The following is a 25,240-nucleotide window of genomic DNA, read 5'->3' on the forward strand; positions in this document are numbered from 1 at the left end:
TTCCAAACCAGTTCGGAAAACCTCATCGCGATGTAGTTTTCAAGATCGCTTCGCCCGGGTAAACGGGTTTAGCTTAGGTGAGGACACAACCGTTCTTCGGAAAGCGTTCTTCGCACATTTTGAGCGAATTTCGCACGAAACGTGTCACCCCACTGAGAGCGTTTCCATAGCAACAAGATCGCTTTACGTGAAATGATTTAAAAAACCACTTTCTTGTGATCAAGTGGGAATGCTAGCAAAGTGATCTTCCAAACTGGTTTCCTGAATCGGTTTCCAGTAAACTAGTTTTAGAAAGTAATGAGAACGACCTCATAGTGTGCAAATTTTTTTGGCAGTTCTGATTAATTTTTTTTCAGTATTTGAAATGGAAACGCATTTCAGAAATGTTTATGAAAAGTATAGAATTTAGATATACTAGACAGTTTATAGGCATTCAAAATTTAATTACATGTATCTGTGAATGTGATAGGAAAAGAAAATGGCTGCGTAATATTTGATGGTGAAAGGAGTGTTAGTACAGAAGGGTTTGGTCTGATATATCAGGCCCTGACTACTTCCCATTTTATATGATTGAGCAAAATAATGTAAGGCTTTTAAATATTCCGGCTTCTTTTTATGGCCCAGTGACTAAAACTGACTGGCTTCCTCATTTTTAACAGATCTCATTTGACTACTGGCTGGCCATTCATTCATTAACATGTCCACATTATTAAATATAAAGCTGCTGTGTGCGGTGCTTTATTGCTTCATATTTGAACAAGCCTTCGGAGTGAGGAGATATCACGCCCGAGTGTTATTAGCTGTGTCTGGACCGAGACGGTCCTGTGTAGGAATTAGGATCAGAATATATGAAGGGGGGGGGGGGAGGCTGGCTGGCAGAGAGTCAAATCCAGGTTTTATGTACACTAGTAAAACATATGATAGCATTATCAGATAGCATACAGAGGGGTGGGTCAATTACCAGTGAAAGAGTAGGGGGCTAAAGGGGGGGGGGGGTGTACATGTACATGGGTCAAAGCTAAAACCATCACTAAACTAATTAGGAAAAAGTGTGAGAATGTTGAAGGGGGGGGGGGGGTAGGGATGGATGGTGGGGGCTTTATACAGTATGGTTATATTTTAAAAATGTACCTCTTTAGACAAATCTGCACCTCAAATTCAAGGACTTTCCCCTTTTGTAATATTACATACATAGTTAAAAAAAACCTTGGAAACCAAAAATGAAAAAAAAAATGACCCATAGGCCATGCAGATTGTAAGCTCTCAAGCTCTATGATTAGTGTGCTTACCATTCATCCAATGCTTTCTGTTAAAAATCCTGTTTGTTTTTTTGAATAAAAATAAGAAAAATGAGTGGAGCTTTGGCCATGTTCTAAAGTTAAGGACAGACAATCAAAACTGAAAATCCATTTTTTTTCATGTGTAAATTAATTGAATTTACCTTCTTAAAACAAATTTCATGCCCTTGCAAAAAGGAATTTCCAATTAGATCAAGTTTGAAACGGAATTACAAATTTCAGTAACAAAAAATATGCATTTTTTTTTCAAACCGAAAATCACTATTCCCATGAAAGTATTCAGCACAATTGGACAGTATATTGTGTAGATCATGGGCACTTCCGGAAACAATGAGCACACCGATTAGTTTTGAAAATCCAGACCTTCCTGTTTATATTGCCTGGACGGTCTCATCCATCAAGCCTTTACAGATTCATACATGTGTGCATATGAATCACAATTTTCTTGTTAAAAAGTCTAATGACATAAATCTAGGTAATGAATTACATTGCCTCCATTCTATATTGACTGCCTTGGGTCATTCATATCTTGTGGAAATAGTCAATAAAAGTTTTAAAGTTGTGTCCAGTGTGAAATAATGAACTATACATTAGAAACTGGTTCGGCTAATATATTTCAAAATAGCTTTAATCTATTTTTATTATCTATACATAGAGCAAAGAGGGAATGCATTCACTGATTAATGCTGCAAGACAATGCTTGAAACCAATTTTAAGTGTTGGTAATTGACTAAAAAGATCTTTCACTCTTAATTGCTACATTATATTATTTATCATGTACTTTTATTTTATATGATATGAAAATGAAATTGAAAAATGTTTTTATTGGATTTTACAATTTCACTTTTTTTTTGGATCAGCAGTATGAATGAAGTGACAGCAGTGGACACATTACAGTATTCCATATTTGGTCACCAATTGCTCTGTTTTAACTGTTTATGACTAACCTACAATATTTATATAGTCTTTAAATATCCAATATGAATAATTGGATTGTCTTTCTTTTATCTGTCTCTTTGCCTCTTTTTCCTTTGTCCGTTTATCTGTTTTCACTGCTGTCTGTATATACTTTGCATGTGACTCTTTAACATGTGACTTGAATAATGTGTGCATGGGGGCTGCTGAATAAATTTGAATGGGGGGGGGGAGTTTTCAACATGCATAAATCAAAATTTTGATGGCCACTTTCATATTTTTGTATATGTTTCCTTTTTTTTGGGGGGGGGGGAGGGGCTGAATACACATAAATCATATTTGATGTTCATTTCAATGTTTTTATACATGTAAATGGTTGCTGAAAATAGTGGGGGGCTAGGGGATGAAGCCACCCCCAGTTCTGTGGTGCCGAATGCAAACCTTGAATGGGATTGTTTCTCTGAATTTAAGTTTCTTTTTGTATTTGTATCTTTTCTTCTCACCCTACTCTCTCTCTCCCTCGCCCTCTCTTGTCTATCTTTGGCTCTGTCATGTGAAGATATCAGAAGGTGCCTACTAATTGAGTTGGATTGGAGAAGACATCTTCTCTATCTATGAAAGCTCCCAAGAGCATTCCTTGTCAAGTTGATTCTATTGTACCTTTATAAGGGGTCCTCTTACACCTGCCATACTTCTAAAAGTATTACATCAAAATAAAATGCCATCAGTATGGAAGCCAAGTCTGGTGAGGATCCAGGATTTTTCCAGGGGAGGGGTGGGGATTTTTGTCCTGAAAAAAATATCAAGCCTCTCTCCCCAAATTCTTTACTCCTTATTAATGGTAATTTATGTCAGTAAAAATTTATCAAGCAAAAAAAAAGGGTCCTCATTTGTATATGCACGACATATTCCCCTAACAAATATTTGTTATGGCTCTCGAAGGGGGGGGGGGGCACGGGTTGTATGTTCCCCGACCTGGATCCACTAATGAGCCAAGTGACTGAGTACATAATGACCCTGAAACAGATACCTGCTAATAAGTTTGTACTTTTCAAAATCTTGATAACTGGAAATTTTGTCCAAGTCCAAGTTCACTGTGAATGTTCATCATTTACTATGAAAAGCATGTAGGAACGTGAGAGTCTTGTTGCAGGTTCGTACATGTATATGGCTGCATGCATAAATGTTTTTCTTGAGGGGGCAAGACGCATTTAGTAAGCAATTTTTTATAACTCACAAGTGAGGGAGCAAAGCAACCGAGCTTGTGTTGGGCACTTCTGCATTTCCTGAGATGAAATTTAAAATTTTTTTGCCTACTTAAGGTGAATTTTGTAAAAGATTTCAGTTAAATATTTAAAGTTTTCAGAATTTCCGTGGGGGGGGGGGCAACTGTCCAACTGTGTCCTATGCTGTGTACAGCCATGGGTTTATAACTTTATTTGATTTTGATAGGCCTGTGTGAATACACAAAATAAATCATAAGAAATTTTAAGGTGTGAACAAGTTCTTGTAACGTATGGATATTTTCTAGATCTGGCAGGTACTACGTCATGTACACATATTACAATAGGAAGGGTGATATTATTTGGATGAGAATGGCATCCCGATTCAATGATCAAGCATCAGTGTGGTCGAGTGCCAATGAAAAAAAAAATGTTTAATAGATCGCGGTCCACCTGTACTGCCACAGGATGTTGATGTGAAAACCGGTGGACAATGTTGTGATGGATAATTCCTCCAGAATCATGTTTTTAAAGTTTTTAACCTGGAGAAAAAAAATCATACCGGTTTATCATGATTGAAAATGCTAGTCTCATGGTTATTTATTTTAAACAGAATTCTGCTCAAAACAACATGTCCCACATCGCCATAAACTATTAATCTTAGTGTGCACTTGTTTGATCTTTCTCTGTTTATTCAAATCAACAAGAAGTCAATGCTGATGTGATCTGTGCAGTTTCAATCTGAAGACTAGCTGTGTCTAGTGTAAAAATAATGAAAAAAAATGGCACAACACCCAGATGTCAATACTGAACTTCAATCACTCATCATTGCAGTCAAATTTCCTATCAGTTGATAGTCTACGAATGTCAATGAGTGATGATGTATCATATACTGCTCGAAATACCGTTTCAGGAAATAAATCAATTCAAGTACCCTTATAGTAAAAGTATTTTTTTAAGGCAACATATGTGGGTATATTGCTTGTGTGCATATTTAACAGTAATGTGTCAGATACATGTAACTTAAAAAATGACTGTATTTATGAAGTACCTACATGTGGTCTTTGTACTTTTTAGAAATTGTGGTGTACTTTTGTCAATTATATGTTTTCACAGGATGAATTTGTACATTCCGTAGCTCTATGTATGCACTTTATTTAAAAAGAAAAATCGTTATCTTTTGACTCTTTATAAAAGTGTTTTGAAATCATGAACTGAAAATGTGTGGTCAATTATTGGTTGGCTATAGTGCTAGATATATGGTTGAAGTTTAAAGTCATTCGAGTGGTGTGTGGAATTTTTTAACGGAGTAATTACCGCTGGAGCAATTGTCATAGAACCGGTCAAGTAGGAATCAACTATCAAGAGCTGTTCATGTTATAGAACAGGTTCATCAAATTTATTTGATGACATGAGAAAACACATTTTTTACAAAGATGCAATTTAAAATATAGGGGCAATGTAAAAACAAAAAACAAAAAAACTTGCAATTTTCAAATGGATGATTATGAAAAAAAATGAAAATCCCTATTTTATTTTAGAAATACAAATCTGAAATAGATATACTAAGAAAATTAATTTTGCCCAATTTATCGTGGGCCCGGCAGCCACTGTGCAGCTCCAGATCGTCGTAGCTCTATCATTTATATTGTTGAAAGTCAAACAGGGTAGCAGTAGCTCCCAATTTTTGACGTCTTTTGGTCTGACGCGGCCAGGACTTGAACTCCTGACCTCCAGGTTGCGAGATGGACACTGTACCAACTGAGCCAACGCACCTGTAATGATATCGATATCAGAAGGCATTCTGTTTCACACATGTTTATTCACCCAAGAGACATGATATGGACAAGAGCCTGATGATTCATAAAAAATGCTGATAAATTACAAATCCATTATTTTTTTGCGTATGGGCAATTCCGTAAAATAACCTTTTCATACGTCCATATTTCTCAATTCTTGCTTCACTTCATAAACCGACCAAGTCATGGTCCCTTGACAGCATTACAGACTGTCAAAAGAACAAGAATTCACAGACAGATTTTTTATTTGAAGATCCCACATATAGGGGGTCAGACAAACATATTTTATGGAATTGCCCATATAAAACAAAAGTTTGAATACGTGCACTCATGTAGGTATGCAATCTAGATGATATTGTCATTGGTAGTATGTAGTTGAGATTGGTATAATTTTGTATAAAGATTTGATATGATTTTTTCTGCATTTCATATTTGGGTAAGAAAGATGAATTTCCATTAACCTTTTTGTTTGTTTCTTTTATTATTACAGCATTCCAGACTGAGGGTAAATTGTATCTCATTCTTGATTTCTTGAAAGGAGGAGACTTATTCACAAGGCTTTCAAAAGAAGTAAGTTATTCAGCAATTTCGCAAAGAATGTCATTCTGTCAGTGCTGACATCTTTCTTGAAATGCTACTCAGTCTAGAATAATAGTAGCATGATATTGTCTTTTTGCATGTAGTAATTTCTTTGGAAGTGGAATTGGTTCATGCTGTTTATAAATAAATCAAACAGTCTGGTGATTATCACTATAACTTGTCATAAGAGACCTCCCACAGGGATTGGGTAGTTGTCTTTGAGGGAGGGGTCCGCCTGGAAAGATGTCGGGGGGGGGGGTGGATGCCATCTGGTGAAGTTGTTAGTTGGGAATCATATCCATGTAGATCTATTTCGTACACAATATAGATTGCTTGAATATGTTCTGCATGTAGCTTGTTCCAATTAAAACCTGTCAACTTCATGTTTTTACATGAAGTTTTTACGCAGTGCGCGTAACAGCTGCACTGCTAAAGCCAGGGTAATTATGCTGCATATACTGTAGAGCGCTTAGAGACTTCTGACAAAGTAAGTGTTAAGCGCTATATAAGCAAGTATAATTATTAATTAGTATTGAATTCTTGACTTCGTTATTGTTTAGGTGATGTTTACAGAGGAAGACGTGAAGTTCTATTTGGCCGAGTTAGCATTAGCTCTAGACCACCTACACTCGCTGGGTATCATCTACAGAGATCTCAAACCAGAAAAGTAAGTACATGTAGTTAGTAAAGCGATAGCTGCAAGTGTAGCGTAACCAACTTGCTTTTTGCAATTGGCAATCAGGAAGATGACATTTATATTGCTTTTTACCATCATGCGTTCTGTCAATCAAGAGCATTTAGAAAAGCAGAAGAGAAAGAGGAGGAAGGGAAAAACGAGGAGGTGGAGGAAGAGGAGACAATGCAAGGATGAAGAGAAAATAAAGAGAGGGAGATGAGGAGGAAGAGAATGGGAAGAAGTTGAGGAGGAGAGAGAAGTGGAGGAGAGAGGAAGGGGAGGATAGCGAAGTGGAGGAGAGAGGAAGGGGAGGAAGAAGAGGTGGAAGGAGAAGATGAAGAGGAGGAGAGAAAGAGAAGGATGAAGGAGGAGGAAGATGAAGAAGAGGAGGGGAGGAAGAAGAGGGATGGAAGGGGATGAAAAGGGAGAAGAAGAAGAAAACGAAGAGATGGAGGAGCAGGTGAACAATAACAGGGGTGTGAGAGTTAAGATTTTCAGCTGATTTCAGATTTTTTTTTCAGCTTAATTTCAGCTTATTTTGGGCTTTCCTCTGTACAAACAGCATGGGAGCTTTTTCTCTTTCTGACTTTTTCAACACTTCAGCTTTTATCAGACCTAGCTATTTGTGACCACTCACACGCCAGCATTAAGAAGAGTTTAAAGGGGAGGAAAGATAATGATTAAAAGAGGAGTTGGATTATAAAGGTAAAGGGGAAAGCAGGAAGAAGGAGTAGAAAGCGTAAAAGAAGAAATGTAGGAGTAACAAAAAAATTCTGAAGAAAAATTGATGATGAATTAAACCATGTCATCTTTTGTTCCTTGTGTCTTTCAGCATTCTCCTTGATGATTCTGGTCACATCAAGCTGACAGACTTCGGTCTCAGCAAGGAATCGGTCGATGGCAAGACCTACTCATTCTGTGGTACCGTGGAATACATGGCACCAGAAGTAGTTAATAGGAGGGGTCACACGACGGCAGCTGACTGGTGGTCTTTTGGTGTTCTAATGGTCAGTAAGATCTACTACCTAAGATAAATAGTCTTGTTTAGGGGCAATTCCAAAAAGAATCAATCTGTTTGTACAGCCACCCCTATATCTCTCCTTGCTTACCTCCAGTCACAAATTGTCCAAGTCATGATATTTTGAGATCAATGTAATCATTCAAAATGAACTAGAAAACAGAAAATCAATTCAGGAAGCCCCTACATATAGGGATCAGACATACATATTTTATGGAATTGCCCAAAGTATACAGAATTTGTGCTTGATCTGCATAATTTAACAAACAATATTATGAAATAGTTGGGCTTTCCCTCTCTTAGATTGGACTTTATTGGAAGAGCACTTTATCAAAGCCTTGTGGAAACTCCAAGACAATTTCGCTGCCCAAGATCATCAAAACGACATTAAAAATGGACCCTAACGTTAGAATACACCTCGGGTCATATCTAAATGCTGTTCTAGTAGTTCTAGTACAAGTTTGAGTCCCTAATGTGTCACTCACCTTATATATAGCATAACTCTTTAAGGTTTGATCCCCTCACTGGTGCCAAAGCAAAGTAAAGTCCGGAGTTATTGAAAACCTTTATTTGAGCCTTAATTTATAAGCCTGATTTTGCCATTTGATATTATAGTGCTGATTGAAGCTATAAAGATGATATCGTTTTTTTAAAGAAAGTGACAATGAAATCTTAAAGCTGAGTACAGACCCTTGCCAATACCTTTTTTTATAGCTTTAAATACTTTTAGGGGGGATGGGAGCAGAGGGCAGTTTTAATTCAATATGTAGTCGGCTATCAGTACATGGCCACCACATAGAGACTACCAGATTTTCCAGTCCCTAGTGGTAGATTATGTGTAGAAACTTTAACGTTTTCTGTTCATATTCTGTTAAGAATATTTCCAGCCTCTTCATGCAATCTAATGAAGCTTGTCCTTTATTTTGTATACAGTATGAAATGTTGACAGGAGCCCTGCCGTTTCAAGGACAACATAGAAAAGAAACAATGGCACTCATTCTCAAGTAAGTGAATAAGCTCTTCAACATGGCAGAATACATTAGCTTTGATACATGTCTATTGCCATTTTAGCCTAAGTCATGTGATATAATTCAGAATAACCTCAAATTTATAGCCTGAATTTAACTTTGGTAAATTCCCAAAATGTGGCCTTCACTCTTCCAATTCATTACTAGATTCATTGAATGTGTATGCCCTAAACAGTTACGATGTGGAAGGTATGAAATGAAAATGTCTTTTACATGATAAAGTTTGCCATTTTATATGAAAAGTAGTTTGATCGGTTACCCGATCAAAATAAGATCTGCTTGGTTTTCTATTTGATATAAAACCTGTTCCGACCCTGGACTGGGTTCAAAATTTCAGGATATTATCTTTGTGTCTTCTTCATACCCACTCCATATATTTGTAAGATAAATGCAAAAGAGCACTTTTTAGGAAAATGAAATTATTACCTGCTTTTTAATATACAACTGGATAAATTGCACCCTATAAATGCTAAGCATTATTATTATATATAATTAATTTTGATCATCTAGATTGATACACCATGTAAAAACACTGATTTTTCTACAAATATTTTACAATTGCTGTCCTTGTTGTTATATCAGAGCCAAGCTTGGGATGCCTCAGTTCCTTAGCCCAGAAGCTCAGAGTCTTCTTCGGATGTTGTTCAAGAGGAACCCTCAGAACAGACTTGGGGCTGGTCCTAACGGTGTCAATGACATCAAGAAACACGACTTCTTCTCAAACATTGACTGGGAGGTAAGTTTTCAGGAAAAGTTGCATGATGATCAGTGACTTGTCATTCAGACGATATCACCACTCACGATGGATAGAGCTATCAATCATCAGTGGTGATAAGTAACATGTCGTTCAGACAGTATCACCACTCAATAATGGATAGCGCATCACTAGTAGTAATCAGTAATATTTTGTTCCTATACTCTCAGTGATACTGAGTTCAGTGATACTGAGTTCAGTGATACTGTGGAGCATTGTGGCCCAGTGGATAAGTCTTCTGACTTTGAAACAGAGGGTCCTGGGTTCAAATCCCAGCCATGGCGTAATTTCCTTCAGCAAGAAATTTATCCACACTGTGCTGCACTCGACGCAGGTGAGGTGAATGGGTACCCGGCAGGATTAATTCCTTGAATGCATGAGCGCTGAGAAGCAGCTCAAGCTAAAGCCGGGGTAATAATAATGATAACAACGCGCCTCGGAATAGAATACTTCTAGATAGATGGCGCTATATAAATGCTTATTATTATTATTACTCTGACCACTCGCAATGGGCAACATATTTTGATCAGCCGCATTGTGAGGTATATCGTGTCATAATTCACAATAGGAATTTTCCATGTTGAAATAGGAAAAGTCACAATTCAAATAATAGCACACTGTCTAATCAATCCAAGCTCCATCCAGTATAAGCAGTGGTGGATAATACTGTCATTCAGACATTATTCCAACTTGTTATCCATAACACTTGTGTTGTGATGAAATATTACGATCAAGGAACACTCGCAATGAAGAAGCATTATTATGTATGATCTACCACTGGTAATTAATGGCGATCTCTGCGATAATATCGGAAGAGGGTTATGACTGAGGGATTTTCCATTGTTTGCTTTTTTATTTTTATGTTCATTGTGACTTGATTATCTGTCATAACTCTGATTGGCTTCTACTTACTGCTTGTACCTTTTGACCTTTTGACCTTTTGTTGCCATAGAAACTGAAAAGGCGAGATCAGATGCCGCCGTTCAGACCTGTGATACCTACCAGTGATATAGTACATTATTTTGATACAGAGTTCACATCACGTACACCTCGAGGTAAGATACCACTTATTTATCGTGTTTACACGCTGCATTGGCTCACGGTGCAGAATCGAGAGCTGATGCAGAATCAAATTTTTTTTATACGTGTGAACACGATTAACTTGCATCGGCTCCAGGTGCAGACACGGCAATTTTGCACTGCTAAAATATATGGATCAGAACCGCCAGCCGGTGCAGACACGGCAATTTTTCTAAGTGTAAACACGAAGCCGAGTCTGCATCGGCAATTAGCTTATTGAAAGAATCCACTGATTTGCGTTGTTGCCCCGGGAGCTGTGACAAAGCGATGCACGATAACCTGAGAGCCCATTCTGCATTGGCTCTCGGTTTTTCACTGTGAGCCGATGCAGCGTGTAAACACGGTAATAGTCTTCGTTACTTGACTGAAAATGCAGTCAAACCTGTCTGTTGCGACCACCCAAGGGATACAGAAAAAATGGCCTTTATGGACAGGCTCTTTAACATATTATTTTTTCAAATGGCAGACAATTATGGTGGCCACTAAAGACAGGTGTCCGATAAGACAAGTTTGACTGTAATTACAATGTTAGGAATATACAGGAGTAAAATAAAAATATTATAAAAATGTCCAGTAGTATATTCAAAAACCTGTTTATAAGGCCACCATAGGGAAATGGACAGGTGCATGTTGTAGATAGATGGCCCTTATAGACAGGTTCTGTAACTGATTTTCCTTTCAAATGTTAGACAGTTTTGGTGGCCACTAAAGTTTTGGTGGTTACTGAAGACAGGTTTGACTGTAGAAAAGTTCACTCTGATTCAGGGTGCGCACGTGAGAGTTGGATCTCATTCTTGGTCTCCATTTGGTTGTATAAAATTTGTCTTTTTTCTCAAAAGAACTCAAAAGATTCTGTCTAGTTTCATTTAGCTATTTGTCATCTTTTTAACACATTTTTTAGTGTTTTCATTCCGTCATTGCAAATTCTAAGTGATTTTCAAATTTGGCACCAACCACACTCCCAATTACAGTGCGCACACATAGTCGCATATACTTGGATTTTGGTCTGCACAAAATGGCTTTATCTACATTCATTTTGATGACCTTTTATGGCTCCATCTCCCTACATTCAAACTTGCTTTTGAACCTCTATATAGTTCATATAGCATATTGTAATTATAGTTTTAACAGTCATGCTGAATCACCCTAATTCTTTGACCTTTTTTTTGGTTTCTCTGTCCAGACTCACCCGCAGTACCTCCCAGTGCCGGAGCGCATCAGTTGTTCCGAGGATTCAGCTACATTGATCCAACTTTATTAGAAGAGGCACAGAAGGAAGCCGCTTCTAATAACTCCCATGCACAGTCACCCAAAGAACAGGTATGAGTGTCTTGTTTCAGTGTATCTACAGCAACCATAGTAATCGTGGAGACATGTGTATCATGGAGAGATATGTATCGGGCCATTTTCAGTTGGTCTACTGCCAATTCGTCCAATTGCACTCTCGTCTACTGTCTTACGGTCTATCATCAGTTCGTCCAATATCCACAGTGTCTGATTGCCATTTTGTCCACTCACCATTTCGTCTAATAGCCAGTTGGTCCAATAGCCATTTCGTCCATGTACCTTTTGATCTAATTGGCTTAAAGGTATTGTTTAACTTTGTGAGCAGCCGATTTAGAAAATTCTCAAACCAAGATGAAACGTGTACGAAAGTGCATGAATTAGAACTAATAAACCCTGAAGACAATCATTATTGAGAATGAAAAGCTAAAACTACAAGGCAAACCCCAATTTTGTAAATAGGCATCTTATAGACACCTAAATAGTACACAAGTGTATGGGATGAAATTGAGGTGGTGTTTCTGGTCACTTTATATTTCAATTTTTGAAGCACTAAATAATCATTTTCGAACACAATTTTTTCTGGGCTTCATTTTTGGAACATATCACAGACACAGGTGACAAGTGTGACCTTCTAGCTCAGATTTTTTAAAAGTCAAACCAAGGTTAACCAATCACTTTAAGAGTTATTTGGGTGAAATAAATGAAAATAAAATGGATATAAGACCAACTGGTTTTGAGACAAAATGGTCATAGATGAACTGGTGATTAGACGAAGTGATGATTGGACCAAATGGTTGTAAGACTAAATGTTGATGGACGGAATGGCATTAGACTAAATGAAGGTAAACCATGTGGGGAGTGGACGAATTGGCAATTTACCTGAATCAGGACCCATTTAATGACTTAAATACTTAAAGACTTAAATATAATTGTCATTATTGTAACTACTATGGAATCCTTTATTGCGATTGGTTGCTGAGCCCTGTATGAAATTGGACCCGAGAAAGGGGGGGGGGAGCTATCTGTATTTCTAAAAAACTGCTACTTTTGTGATTTTAGCAATGAGAATCATGCATATTTTACTGTGGTATGGGTGTAAACTTTTCAGTCTTTCCCCTTTTTTTTCAGATCGCAATCAAGCATGCTCGTATTTCCTCTATCCTCGATGAGTATGACTTACAAGAGGTAAGTGATTCTTAAATTTAATGAGAAACTTATGAAATGAGTTAACATTAGTATTATTGCATGTAATGGTCAAATACAGTTGGCATTCCATAGATGCCTTGTATGACACTCTGCTACTAAAGATTGACTTAGATCAATATATCAGTTACTGCAGGTGTGGTCCAGTGGTTAGAGCATTGGACTCATAATCGCAAGGTTGTGAGTTCGAATCCCAACTCTGCCATTGTCTCCACTTTGATAAAAAGGCCCAAGAGTGATATCTGTTGTCTATTACGTCAGCCGCTATGACTGATTAACCTAGACGGAAAATGTTTCCAAGGTAATTGGTTATATACCAGCTTGGCGTTTACCAACAAAAAATGCTGTCCTGCCGAGTTCCTACGGGAGTTACCACAAACAGAAACAGTTATTTCCTTAATTTCCTGTCTTGTTTTGTACTTCTATGATTATCTAAAGTTGTGGTTTAAATATGGATAGCCAATTGTGATACTGACCTCTCAACAGCAGAGGTTAATTTCGTCAGTACATATACCGGTAGGCTTGGATTCTGAACTTGGGTTTAAATTAAACCCTGGTTTAAAGTTGTGGCTTAACTATGGAAAGCTAATTGGGGCACATTCCCTAACAGATCCAATTTATTAGCTCACTTGACACACTTGAATTGTCCATAATTGTCTGGGAATGATATCTGTATAATATCTGAAGTATTTTTTTTTCATTATTAAAGCAAAATGAAACAAAATAGAAACATAAGAAATAATAAATATGCCCCCCTTAAGATCTCAGCCGCGGATTGCGCAGTCACAACGAAAATTTGCATGATGGTAGAAAATGACGTAATCTACGCAGTTGCATTGGTAAATTTCACTGAATTCATATCTTTTTATTTTATATGAATTAATTTTGCTTATTTATTCATGAAATCATACTTTTTGCTCTGATTCACTAAAAAAAGCTCATAGAATGCTATTTTTTGGTGACAATATTCTTTAAAGTATTCCTAACAATTGTGAATGAGAAGAATTCTGGTACCAAGACCGATTTGTTATGTATTTTGTTGTTTTGTTATTGTTTTTTCGATGGAAATCATTCAAGACTTAATTCTGATCATAAACAAGGCAAAATTAATTAAGTTTAATCAGTAAAAGTAGAAATAATGATACATTTATGAATTTTGGCTAATACACAATTTGCATTGGATTTGTACATGAAATCACGTTTATGAGCAATTTGGGGTATGACATGCACTTACATAATGTTGCGTAGTGTCGTAACCGCGTACCATGGCGTCACAAATTTGGTCTCAAAATTTGCGCGAGACTTGAAAGTAAAAAGTCAGCGTGCGGCGAGGTGAAAAATTTTGCGCAGCAGATATATCACGAAAATTGTCAAGAGGGGGCCATTGTGCCCCCCCCCCCCCCCGGGAGAATTAGGGTTAAACTGTTCTTCAAAATATGGACCAATATGTTTTCTTGCAGGATATTGGTCTAGGTTCCTACTCAGTGTGTAAGAGGTGTACGCACAAAGCCACTGGACAGGACTATGCAGTAAAGATCATTGAAAAGAATGCCAAGGACATCAGGGAGGAGATCGAAATCTTACTTAGATACGGTCACCATAGCAACATTATTACATTGAGAGATGTAAGTTGTTTCTAGCTTTGCATTGAGGACCGGAAAAATATTAAATGGAAGGATAATTTTAGCTGGACAGTTTGCAGACATTGAAAGTGAGAGGCTTAAATGATCAGTGAGAGATGTCAGGGTTTGACAATTGTAGAATGGCATGATCTCTATAAAAGTCAAGAGAGGAGAGAGAATAGAGACACAGAGAGAAGTGGATGAGGCGACAATAAAGGTCATATGTTCATTGATTACATGTAGCATAGCTGGTACTTGTGTTTCCTACCAGAGTTAATCATCACTTTGAAAAAAAGATTACTTTTGCTAGTTAAACGTGGTTTCATTGTTTGTTGTTTTTATTTCAGGTAGTTTCTGTTGATATAATAAGTCACTAAATATGATATTGTCTGAGAACACAACTATTCATGCTCCTGCTGTTTAATAGTCAAACAACCTCTAGTAGTCTTTAGTAATAAGTGCATTTATTAAAAGATGTTTCTTTGTCCATTTCTTAGGTATTCGATGATGGTAAAAATGTGTACATGGTAATGGAGTTAATGCGAGGTGGAGAGCTCTTAGACAGGTTGCTCAAGCAGAAGTTTCTATCAGAGCGGGAAGCATGTGAGATCATGTTAACGGTCACAAAGACGGTTGATTTCCTTCATCAACAAAGGGTAAGTTTCATTATAACCCTGTGCTATGGCTCAAGCATTATTGCTTATATTTACATTTAAAAAAATCTTATTATTATACCTTGTACTCACAATATTTTGCCTACGTCTGAATTCTGTTATATCTGCTGTATTATAAAATTGTCTCATGGAAATGTATTTTGTTATATCATATTCTAATTTGTGAACAAATTTTCGGCATTACTCCTATGTGGTTAAGATCGCATGCTCGATCTGTAATGAAAATATTCTGTGTTATAAATTTATTTTAATTATACAATAAATGCAGAAACTCCTGCAAAAATAGGTAAATAAGACTTCATCTGTATTGGTGTAACAAATGTTCAATTTTTTTCCCCCAGGTTGTTCATTGTTTTTCAAAGCCCAATAATATCTTGCACATAACATTTTGTTGTTTTCCTAGGTTATACATAGTTGATTTTTGCTTTGCTAGACAAACGAGAGCTGATAATGATGATGAAGCATAAATCATTTCAATTTAGTTCAATTTATTTATAATATACTAAAGGTAATAATATTTTTGCATATTTTGAATAAAACATTCCATTGTTTTTTCTAGGTTGTACATCGTGATTTAAAGCCTAGTAATATCTTATATGCTGACGAGAACTACTCACCCAGCTCATTGAGGATAGCTGACTTTGGCTTTGCTAAACAAATGAGAGCTGACAATGGTATGCTGATGACACCGTGTTACACAGCCAACTTTGTAGCTCCGGAGGTGAGTGTAGTTTTTATAGGAGCCTCAAGGGTCTTATAGTAATCATCTAGGGTGTGTATCATGAAGTGTTGTCTTTTATTTTCACTGACTAATTTGATTTTAGCCAATCAGAGACAAGGATATTTCAGTTGCTTATTACGGTATATTTTGTTGGTGATTTAAACTCTTCATGAAATACTATTGTGTTTTTAGTCTAGAAATTGCAAAGAAATAAGTTTTGAATCGAATGTTTCATGGAGCATCTTGTAAGTGATTTTCACTGACTAATTTGATCTGAGCCAATCGGATGAAAGAATTTCAGTAGCTTATAACATTTGATGGTGAAAAATCGCTATTTGTTTCATGAAATGCCCCCGCTGTGTATTCAAACCTATTAAAGATCACTTAAAGGTCAAGTCCACCTTAGAAAAATGTTGATTTGAATAAATAGAGAAAAATCAAACAAGCATTATGCTGAAAATTTCATCAAAATCGGATGTAAAATAAGAAAGCTATGACATTTTAAAGTTTAACCTATTTTTCACAAAGCAGTGATATGCACAACTCGGTGACATGCAAATGAGACAGTCGATGATGTCACTTTTTCTTCAGTTTTGTATTGTTTGAATTATAAAATATTTCATTTTTGTCTCACCTGCGAAGCAAAGTGAGACTATAGGCGCCGCTTTTCCGACGGCGGCGGCGACGGCGGCGGCGGCGGCGGCGTCAACATCAAATCTTAACCTGAGGTTAAGTTTTTGAAATGACATCATAACTTAGAAAGTATATGGACCTAGTTCATGAAACTTGGCCATAAGGTTAATCAAGTATTACTGAACATCCTATTAGAGTTTCATGTCACATGACCAAGGTCAAAGGTCATTTAGGGTCAATGAACTTAGACCATGTTGGAGGAATCAACATCGAAATCTTAACCTGTGGTTAAGTTTTTGAAATGTCATCATAACTTAGAAAATATATGGACCTAGTTCATGAAACTTGGACATAAGGTTAATCAAGTATCACTGAACATCCTGCATGAGTTTCACGTCACATGACCAAGGTCAAAGGTCATTTAGGGTCAATGAACTTTGGCCGAACTGGGGATATCTGTTGAATTCCCATCATAACTTTGAAAGTTAATGGATCTGATTCATGAAACTTGGACATAATAGTCATCAAGCATCACTGAAAATTTTGTGCAAGTTTCAGGTCTCATGATTAAGGTCAAAGGTCATTTAGGGTCAATGAACTTTGGCCGAATCAGGGGTATCTGTTGAATTACCATCATAACTTTGATAGTTTATTGGTCTAGTTCATTAAACTTGGACATTAGAGTAATCAAGTATCACTGAACATCCTGTGCACGTTTCAGGTCACATGACCAAGGTCAAAGGTCAATGAACTTTGGCCGAATTGGGTGTATCTGTTGAATTACCATCATAACTTTGAAAGTTTATGGATCTGATTCATGAAACTTGTACATAAGAGTAATCAAGTATCACTGAATATCCTGTTTGAGTTTCAGGTCACATGATCAAGGTCAAAGGTCATGTAAGGTCAATGAACTTTGGCCATGTTGGGTTTTTTTTGTGAATCTCTGTAAGTTTATTGGTCTAGTTCATAAAAAGTGGACATAAGAGTAACCATGTATCACTGAACATCTTGTGCGAGTTAGAGTAGTATTCAAAGTCAGCACTGCTGCTATATTGAACCGCGTGATGCAGGTGAGACGGCCAGAGGCATTCCACTTGTTTATAGATTTGACAATAAGGACGTACTTGACTGAACCATATTATTTGTATTAAACAATGATAATTGCACATGTTCAGGGAGGAATTAATTGCCCTTTCACACGAACACGGAGAAAATGGGAATATTTCATATTTCACATAATGAAATAAAAAAGAAATAGTGAGTGAGTCTTCTCATTTGCATACCGACAAGGATGTGGATATAACTGTTTGTGAAATTAAGCAAAACCTTAAAATGCCATAACTTTATTACTTTACATCCGATCTTGATGACATTTTCAGTGTTATGCTTGTTGGATTTTTCTCTTTTTATTTGAATCACCTATTTTTGGGGTGGACTTGCCCTTTAAGTTTTATTGCTTTGTTCAAGCAACCATTCTATACCCTAGAATCGTGGGTTTCAATGTTTACAGTCTCAAGAATGTTTGCATTGGTACTAAAGTAAAAAAGATTCCTTCAAAACTGAAAAGCGATAACCTGTAGAGTGAGTTTTGAAACTGATAATGCACAAACATATAATGTATGGGAACAAACACAAACTAAGCTGCATAATTGGGTGATTTCAAGTCTGGTGTTGGTGTTAGTGTTGGAATTTGGATTGCTTCCCCTAGCTCCAAAATCTATTCTGAGTTTGTAAAACTGATCCAGATCACATTATTGACATCTCAACAACTAGTGAGTGACTTTTCAGGACCATCTTAATGTTATGTTTTGTGTTATACTCGTGTAAAAATTGACCTAACACCAACACCAATAGGTCAACACTGAACTTGAAATCACCCATCCCCATGATATGATGAGAATTCTATTTGAATAGCAATCTTTTATCAGTTGACCTTGTTTCTGTAATATTATCCTGAAATATGACACAAATTTCAAATTTCACTTTTATTACCCGTATGATCTTTTTGATGCTATATCAGGTGCTGAAGAAGCAAGGTTACGATGCAGCGTGCGATATCTGGAGTTTAGGTGTAATACTCTATACTATGTTAGCAGGGTATGTTCTCAGCAATATTATTTCAGTGAAATAATTTTGAGGATTATTTGATCATCTTTTGCTCTCTAATTTGGCATATTGATATTTTTCTTTCATGCTACATTATTCATTTTAATTTCAATGTATTCAGAATAGATAGAGGTAATGAGTAAAAGGGTATGTTTTTACTAGTTAACAAACAATCTATGAGTTTGGATGTGAAAACAGAGATTTTAAGGCTGAAAGATAAATGAAAGTGGTTGAGTAGACACTGATTCCATGAGAAAATCTGTAAACCAAGGTTGATTGTCACTCTACCAGAGAATACATGTAGATCTGGTACAGTTGCATAAACTGAACTTTGTAAAATCATGAAATCTAAGCTGAAAAACTGTGAAGATCTCCAACACAGATTGATACACGTGGGACAGAGTATTGTTATTGCTTTACCCAACATCCGATTGGAATACCATGCTTATTTGCTAATATCTCGGTAATTACACAATTTCTTCCAGAATCATTTGGCACATATTTTCTTTTTATTAATTAAATACTATACAGACACTTGGGTACTCAAGTTATTGGATTTTGTACAAATTCATTTTGAATTCATTACAACTGGCATTTATTTCAGTCATGTTGCAAGGAATTTTAGTTGATATAACAATGAAATAAAAAAGATTGATAAGTTGGCTAGGGATGCTCGTCTCTACATTTAACTGTTGAGGCTTTTTTTTTACTCTTGTCATGTCAGGTTCACACCATTTGTACATAAGCCTGATGACTCAAGTAAGGTAATACTAGCCAGGATACAGGAAGGTAAATACCTCACTATGGATGGTGGAAACTGGGACAACATCTCAGATAGAGCTAAGGTAAGGAGAAATAAGGGCCCTGTCTCACAAAGAGACGCGATTGATCTGATCAGTCCGAACTATGGAAATTGATTTTTCAGTTTATCAATTCAATTTTCAAGTTCACTTGCAATTTAAATTTTGTTTTAATTTCTTTTGTCAGTTTTCAGTCTTACTTTCAATTTCAGTTGCAATTTGAGATTTCAGTTTCATTTCTCTTTTCTTTTCAATTGAAGTTTCAATTTCCTTTTTATTTTCAATTTCTTTTCATTTCCAACTTCAAATTCTTTTCTGTTTCAATTCATGTATTTATTCTCAATTTCAGTATAAATATCTTCAATTCATGTATTTATTCTCAATTTCAGTATAAATATCTATTTTCAATCTCTGTCTCACTTTCTTTTTCTTTTTCATTTTCAATTTCTCTTGTTTCCAATTTCAATTTTATTTTTTCTTTCAATTCTCTGTAACATTTTCAATTTTGATTTCAATATTAATTCAATTTCAATTTCATTCGTAATTTCAAGTTCCCTTTTATATTCAGTTTCAATTTTATTTTCAATTTCAATTCAATAACTCTATTTATCCTGACCTTGTTGTAGGACCTGATCTCAAGGATGCTTCATGTGGATCCATTCCAGAGACCTAGCACCAAACAAGTATTACAACATACATGGTTTCAGAGGATTGATCTACTCTCAGAACTCAAACTCAAACCACCAGAATCAACTTTAGTCAAGGTAATTTATACACCATTGTTAGTAATAACTAGTTCCCCACTGTCATGATTCACACCACAATTAAAACTGTGGTCTCAATCGTGGAGTAATCGTAGTGATGGTATCAGGTCATTATCAGGGCCCTGTTGTACAAAGAGTTACGATTGATCCGATCAATCGTAACTCTATGGAAATCCATCAGTGTCATAATTTTTGTTCTACAAAAAATTTGCCCAATGTCCTTTTTATGCAAAGAGAAGCGCAGTGAATTTTCAAGAAAACAATGAATGCATGAATATACATCACCGCTAGGAAATACTTTGAACAAACATGCATAATAGATGTTGTCGTTGATGGCCGTCCATAGTTGCGATTTATCGGATCAGACGTAACTCTTTGTACATCAGGGCCCAGTCTTACAAAGAGTTGAGATTGATCTGATCAACCACAACCACGGAAAGCCATTAACGTCAGCATCTATCATTCATGTTTGTTTGAAATATTTTCTTAATATGTATATTCACACATTGTTTTCTTGAAAATTCCTGTAGAATATATTATGACAATGATGGATTTCCATAGAATTGAGAGTGATGAGATCAATCGTAACTCTTTGTAAGATGGGGTCCAGATTGCATCAAGTCATATTAGATCAGTTGTGGCTCTCTTATTGCTTGTAGAAAAAATTTTAATCCATAAAAAAATTCGCAATCAGTTACGAAAGGCCAGTCGTGGCGTGTGTAATGGATCACATGACAGAGAGAACAAGGCCTGACAGATGTTGTACATCACCCAGAATAAATCTAGTTTTGTGACCATTGGCCTTTTCTCACTCAAGGTCCTTGATATGATACTAAATGGGCAATTCCGTAAGATAACTATCCTTTCGGGGAGTCCATCTCTCCATGGACTACTCAAGCGATGATATCTTGAGAGCATTACACTTTTTCATACAAATTGTAAAAAAAAGAGACAAATCATTTTGTCACATGTATAGTGGGTCGGATGTACGTGGTGTAGCCATACTGCATCACACTTCTACCCAAGATAATATACGAAGCATCTAAAAGTTACGTTCATGGTCACTTGGAAATTAATTGTGATGCAAGCCACATCTATCAATCCATTTAATCACATTGGAGGGGAGGGTGGGGGTGTTGTACTGGTTTTTGGCCCAAACAGATTCAATTTTGACCAGTTGCACAAATTCTTTGTACACCTTTTTGGAATAAAACGTCTTTCCATACTCTTATCTTGCAGTCTGCAGTGAAGGCTACGTTCAAAGCTCTCAACCAAGCACAAGCGGAACAGGGCCCCTTAGAACCGGTAACGGCTTCCGGTCTCGCTCAGAGAAGAAAACTTAAAAAACTCAGCTCAACTACCATCTAAATTCTACTTCCTACTAGTTGATTGGGGCAGCTTATTGTCACCAGTATGTCATATTCCCAGATAATCCAACATCACGGTGGTATGTCATAAAATTGATTGTAAAGTTACAGACGACTCTACGCACAACTGGAACATGTTCTTAGCTGCGGAGTCAGCTACATAGGGATGTATCATTTACCAGAAAAAGGGTCACCAGGCGTGCATAAAGGTCATTTGTAATTTACAAACAGCTTTATGACATGGTCCCCAGTATGGCTAAAACAAATGATGCAATTCTGGTCGATGTGATTCTTGGGTAATTCAACATTATATATCAAATCATCAATGTATTTCCAGGTCATCTGACATCACTTTGGCCCAAACCATCTTTGTACTCTGTGTAATTTCCAGATTATCTAACACCAGTATGGCTGTAACCAGAGGCGGACCGTGACCCTGAGGAGGCAAAGCATTGGAGGGGCACTGTATTGCTTGTGAACAATGCTGTGCCCCTCCAATGCTTTGTCTCCTCCGGGTCACGGTCCGCCACTGGCTGTAACCATCAACAAGCAACTTATTATTCTAATTTCCATGTTATTTATCTAACACTGATATGGTTAAAACTCTTTGTAAGACGGGGCCCTGGTCGGGATTCGAAATCCAAAATGATTGTAGTAGGCCTGTGCCTAATATTAGATTCTGGAAACTCATGCTGGACTGCTTGCTGGGGAGTGGAGTAGGTGCATACGTTGTGTGATATTCAGACGGCTTTATAAATAAGAGAAATCAGGGAAATATTTCAGTGAATGATGTAGTAACTAATTATGAGTGAGTAAATCAAAGACAAATGTGGTAAATATGTACCTCATGAACTGGTTTTCAGTGATCTCTGCATCATGCTACCTTATTATCTCGTGCAAACACTCATATAACGGGGCTGCAAAATGTCAAACAGATGAAACAGTGGAATGAAATTTGAGCCGAATTAGGCCTAGTCATTTTATATTTCCACAGTCTTAGTGTTATTAAAAGTCTTAATATTCAATCTGGGAATAACAATATGATTTTCACCATTGTCATTTTGTGATCCATGCCCTTTTCACTTCCCTATTTTTGCCATGAGCTTCTTATTTCAAACAACCCCATATGTAATTCTCCATTCTGCTATTAAAAAAATATAAATGTAAAATAAAAGTTCATGGTATATTTTTCAAAATTAATATACCTGTTGATTAATGTTTAATAATGCCAAATTGAATTCTTTCTAATCATCTGAAATACTAAGCCGATTACATTTTATACAGACATTTCTATTAAAGAGTAACATCCCAGTTTTCATTTTTTTTTCTGTTTTACAACGAGGCTCCACATCAGTGCATTACTTTGTAGGAATGTCTATTGAATGAAATTTAAGACGCAAGTTTCAATAGTCTGTAACCAAATACAAAGTGTGTCCTTCCACAAAAAAGAAGTTGAAGGAGAAGAAAGTGTCATCATGGCGTGAGAGTCAGTAACCCTCGTAAGATGGAAAAAGCTGCTGAAAAATGGTGATTCTTCAAACATTTTACAAATAGCTTATAAAAGGAACACATTCAACCCTGGAGCAGTCACTGACTAGCTATTGAGATTTTACAATTACATTTTAAACAAAAGGTGTTTACTGAGGAGTGGTCTTTATAACGTAACTTTATGAAGAACTTTGTGAAATAATCACCTACTCTCCAAGAAAACTTCTTTCAAGTCATTAAAGCATTAATATTATTTAGCAGATGGGGTCTCAAAAGTGTATGTACTTGCTTGCTTCAGTGAGAAAACTTATACAAGGGGTAAAAATGAAGTCTTAAATACCAGATTACAGGTTCTTAAAGACAGGTGATATCTACATGTATATCAGATTTAGCATCCGTATCTGGGTTATGCCAGTACATCTATGATCAAACAGAATATGATATTGTATAAGAAATTAATGCTTCTAAATCATGTAAAAAGTGTACATTGATGTTTGATATTTTCCATTTTATATTCAATCATGAACTAGCTAGTTGATTTTTTTATGGATAAGAAACATATAACCGAATGCTTTTTCTCTCGTAGTGTTGGGTTTGTAGTCCTATGAGTAGGCCTTTATTGGGGGATGCTCATTGTAAAGTATGTATGAAACACTGCTTGATATTCAAACTGCCTTACTTTAGACTATCGTTGAGAACATACAGCAAATTTGATGGATTAAAATAGAGTTTGGGTATTGTAACTTCCACGCAGCTTATTTACACAGTAATTTTTATGCTGTTATTTCTTTTACTAATAAAATACAATACCATCTTTCTCGATTAAAAAGTATTGTATTAGTCACATAGTGAAGCTGAAGGTCATTTGAAGGTTATTTGAAGGCCATTCAGGTGGATTAGAAAACTGCAAATTTGATTAAAAATTGATTTATGCAAATACGTTTAAACTTCCCTATATGTTAAAATTTGAGTACATTTGGTTTTTGCTGTACAAATTGTGTATGTAATGTCCATGTAATCTGATTGTAAATTCCCGATATATTTCATGTTGATTTTATTATATAGGGATTTGCAATCCTGCATTATTGTATTGGCTAAATTGAAATATGTAGAAAAATTTGAATTCTTATTTCAAAAACAAAAAAAAATTATCACATATGAAAAAGCACTAATGCAAACTATATTTTTCTTGATAAAAAGATAATTGGTCATACGTTAAGAGAAATCAGGATTTACGGCGCATCCCAGAAAGTAATGAAACCATACAAGAACCATACAAAAAAATGTTAAAATTTAGCACAGCTCCGTGAAACTGACCCTTGCAACCTTTGTTTGGTAACACCTCAGTAAGACAAGCCCTGCTTTCAGATAAACCAGCTGATTGTTGTATCAAATGGTGCATACGTATGATACAATAAGTGAATATAAATGATCCAGGTACCGGTACATTGACCTAGCCAGAGCTGCCAACTTGTACCGATGGTTCCATGCAAATTACCGATTTCCAAGTTCCAGTTTTAGGTGTTATCCAAGAGACTTTCTTCGAAAATACAGATTTCCTCATCGGAATACTGAATTTCAGCTTTTAAAATACTGAAATGTTCTTGTTCATGTTGGCAGCACTGCCTATCAATATTTTGCCTATATTGAAACAACTTGTCAATTTATGAGTAATCAAGATTACAAATATCCTGTAGGCAAACCTAATGGTTGATATTCACTTGGCCTACAAGCAGTTGGTCTCCTTCTCAGGTAGTCTAATACCACATGGACTAAACCCACTTGGTCTAATTGCAGTTTGGTCATCACCGCATTTGGTCTAATACCCACTTAGGCTAATTCTCTTTTAGTCTAATGCTCAGTTGTCTATTTTCCACTTCATGTACTTACAATTTTTTTTAAACTTATGAACCAAATAAATAAACCCTATAGATTAAGTGGTATTAGACCAAGAGGATATTGGATGAAGTGTGTAAAGGGTAACTGGAAATTAGACAAAACGGTTAATAGGCTAAATGGCAATTAGACCAAATTGTTAGTAGATAAACTGGTTGAAGGTGAAGTAGGGACTTGTTCATTGGAATGAGACCAAACAGACAAATGACAAGCGGGCGAAGACGATCCAGCAAACTACCATCCATGCGATATGTGGACTCTCTGGGCCTCGTAAGATGAAGCAAAATGATTGATCAGGAAGATGAT

General features: G+C 36.3%; 1 protein-coding gene across 2 annotated transcripts in view; it reads left to right on the forward strand.

The window, feature by feature from the left end:
* LOC121414151 (ribosomal protein S6 kinase alpha-3-like) overlaps window positions 1–21,919 on the forward strand; it is a 57,130-nt gene extending 35,211 nt beyond the window's left edge. For both annotated transcript variants that reach the window (XM_041607223.1, XM_041607224.1), the window contains 15 exons: window positions 5,726–5,805; window positions 6,375–6,481; window positions 7,323–7,497; window positions 8,442–8,512; window positions 9,119–9,272; window positions 10,243–10,345; window positions 11,554–11,690; window positions 12,786–12,842; window positions 14,321–14,485; window positions 14,980–15,138; window positions 15,716–15,877; window positions 18,534–18,610; window positions 19,344–19,464; window positions 20,046–20,183; window positions 21,423–21,919. In XM_041607223.1, the coding sequence (XP_041463157.1) occupies window positions 5,726–5,805; window positions 6,375–6,481; window positions 7,323–7,497; window positions 8,442–8,512; window positions 9,119–9,272; window positions 10,243–10,345; window positions 11,554–11,690; window positions 12,786–12,842; window positions 14,321–14,485; window positions 14,980–15,138; window positions 15,716–15,877; window positions 18,534–18,610; window positions 19,344–19,464; window positions 20,046–20,183; window positions 21,423–21,551 (1,835 nt within the window). In that variant the 3' untranslated portion in view covers window positions 21,552–21,919. The remainder of the gene's footprint in view (window positions 1–5,725; window positions 5,806–6,374; window positions 6,482–7,322; window positions 7,498–8,441; window positions 8,513–9,118; window positions 9,273–10,242; window positions 10,346–11,553; window positions 11,691–12,785; window positions 12,843–14,320; window positions 14,486–14,979; window positions 15,139–15,715; window positions 15,878–18,533; window positions 18,611–19,343; window positions 19,465–20,045; window positions 20,184–21,422) is intronic.
* Window positions 21,920–25,240: the final 3,321 nt, after the last annotated feature.

This window comes from Lytechinus variegatus, chromosome 4, assembly GCF_018143015.1.
Source record: "Lytechinus variegatus isolate NC3 chromosome 4, Lvar_3.0, whole genome shotgun sequence".
In the NCBI taxonomy this organism is placed as follows: Eukaryota; Metazoa; Echinodermata; class Echinoidea; order Temnopleuroida; family Toxopneustidae; genus Lytechinus; species Lytechinus variegatus.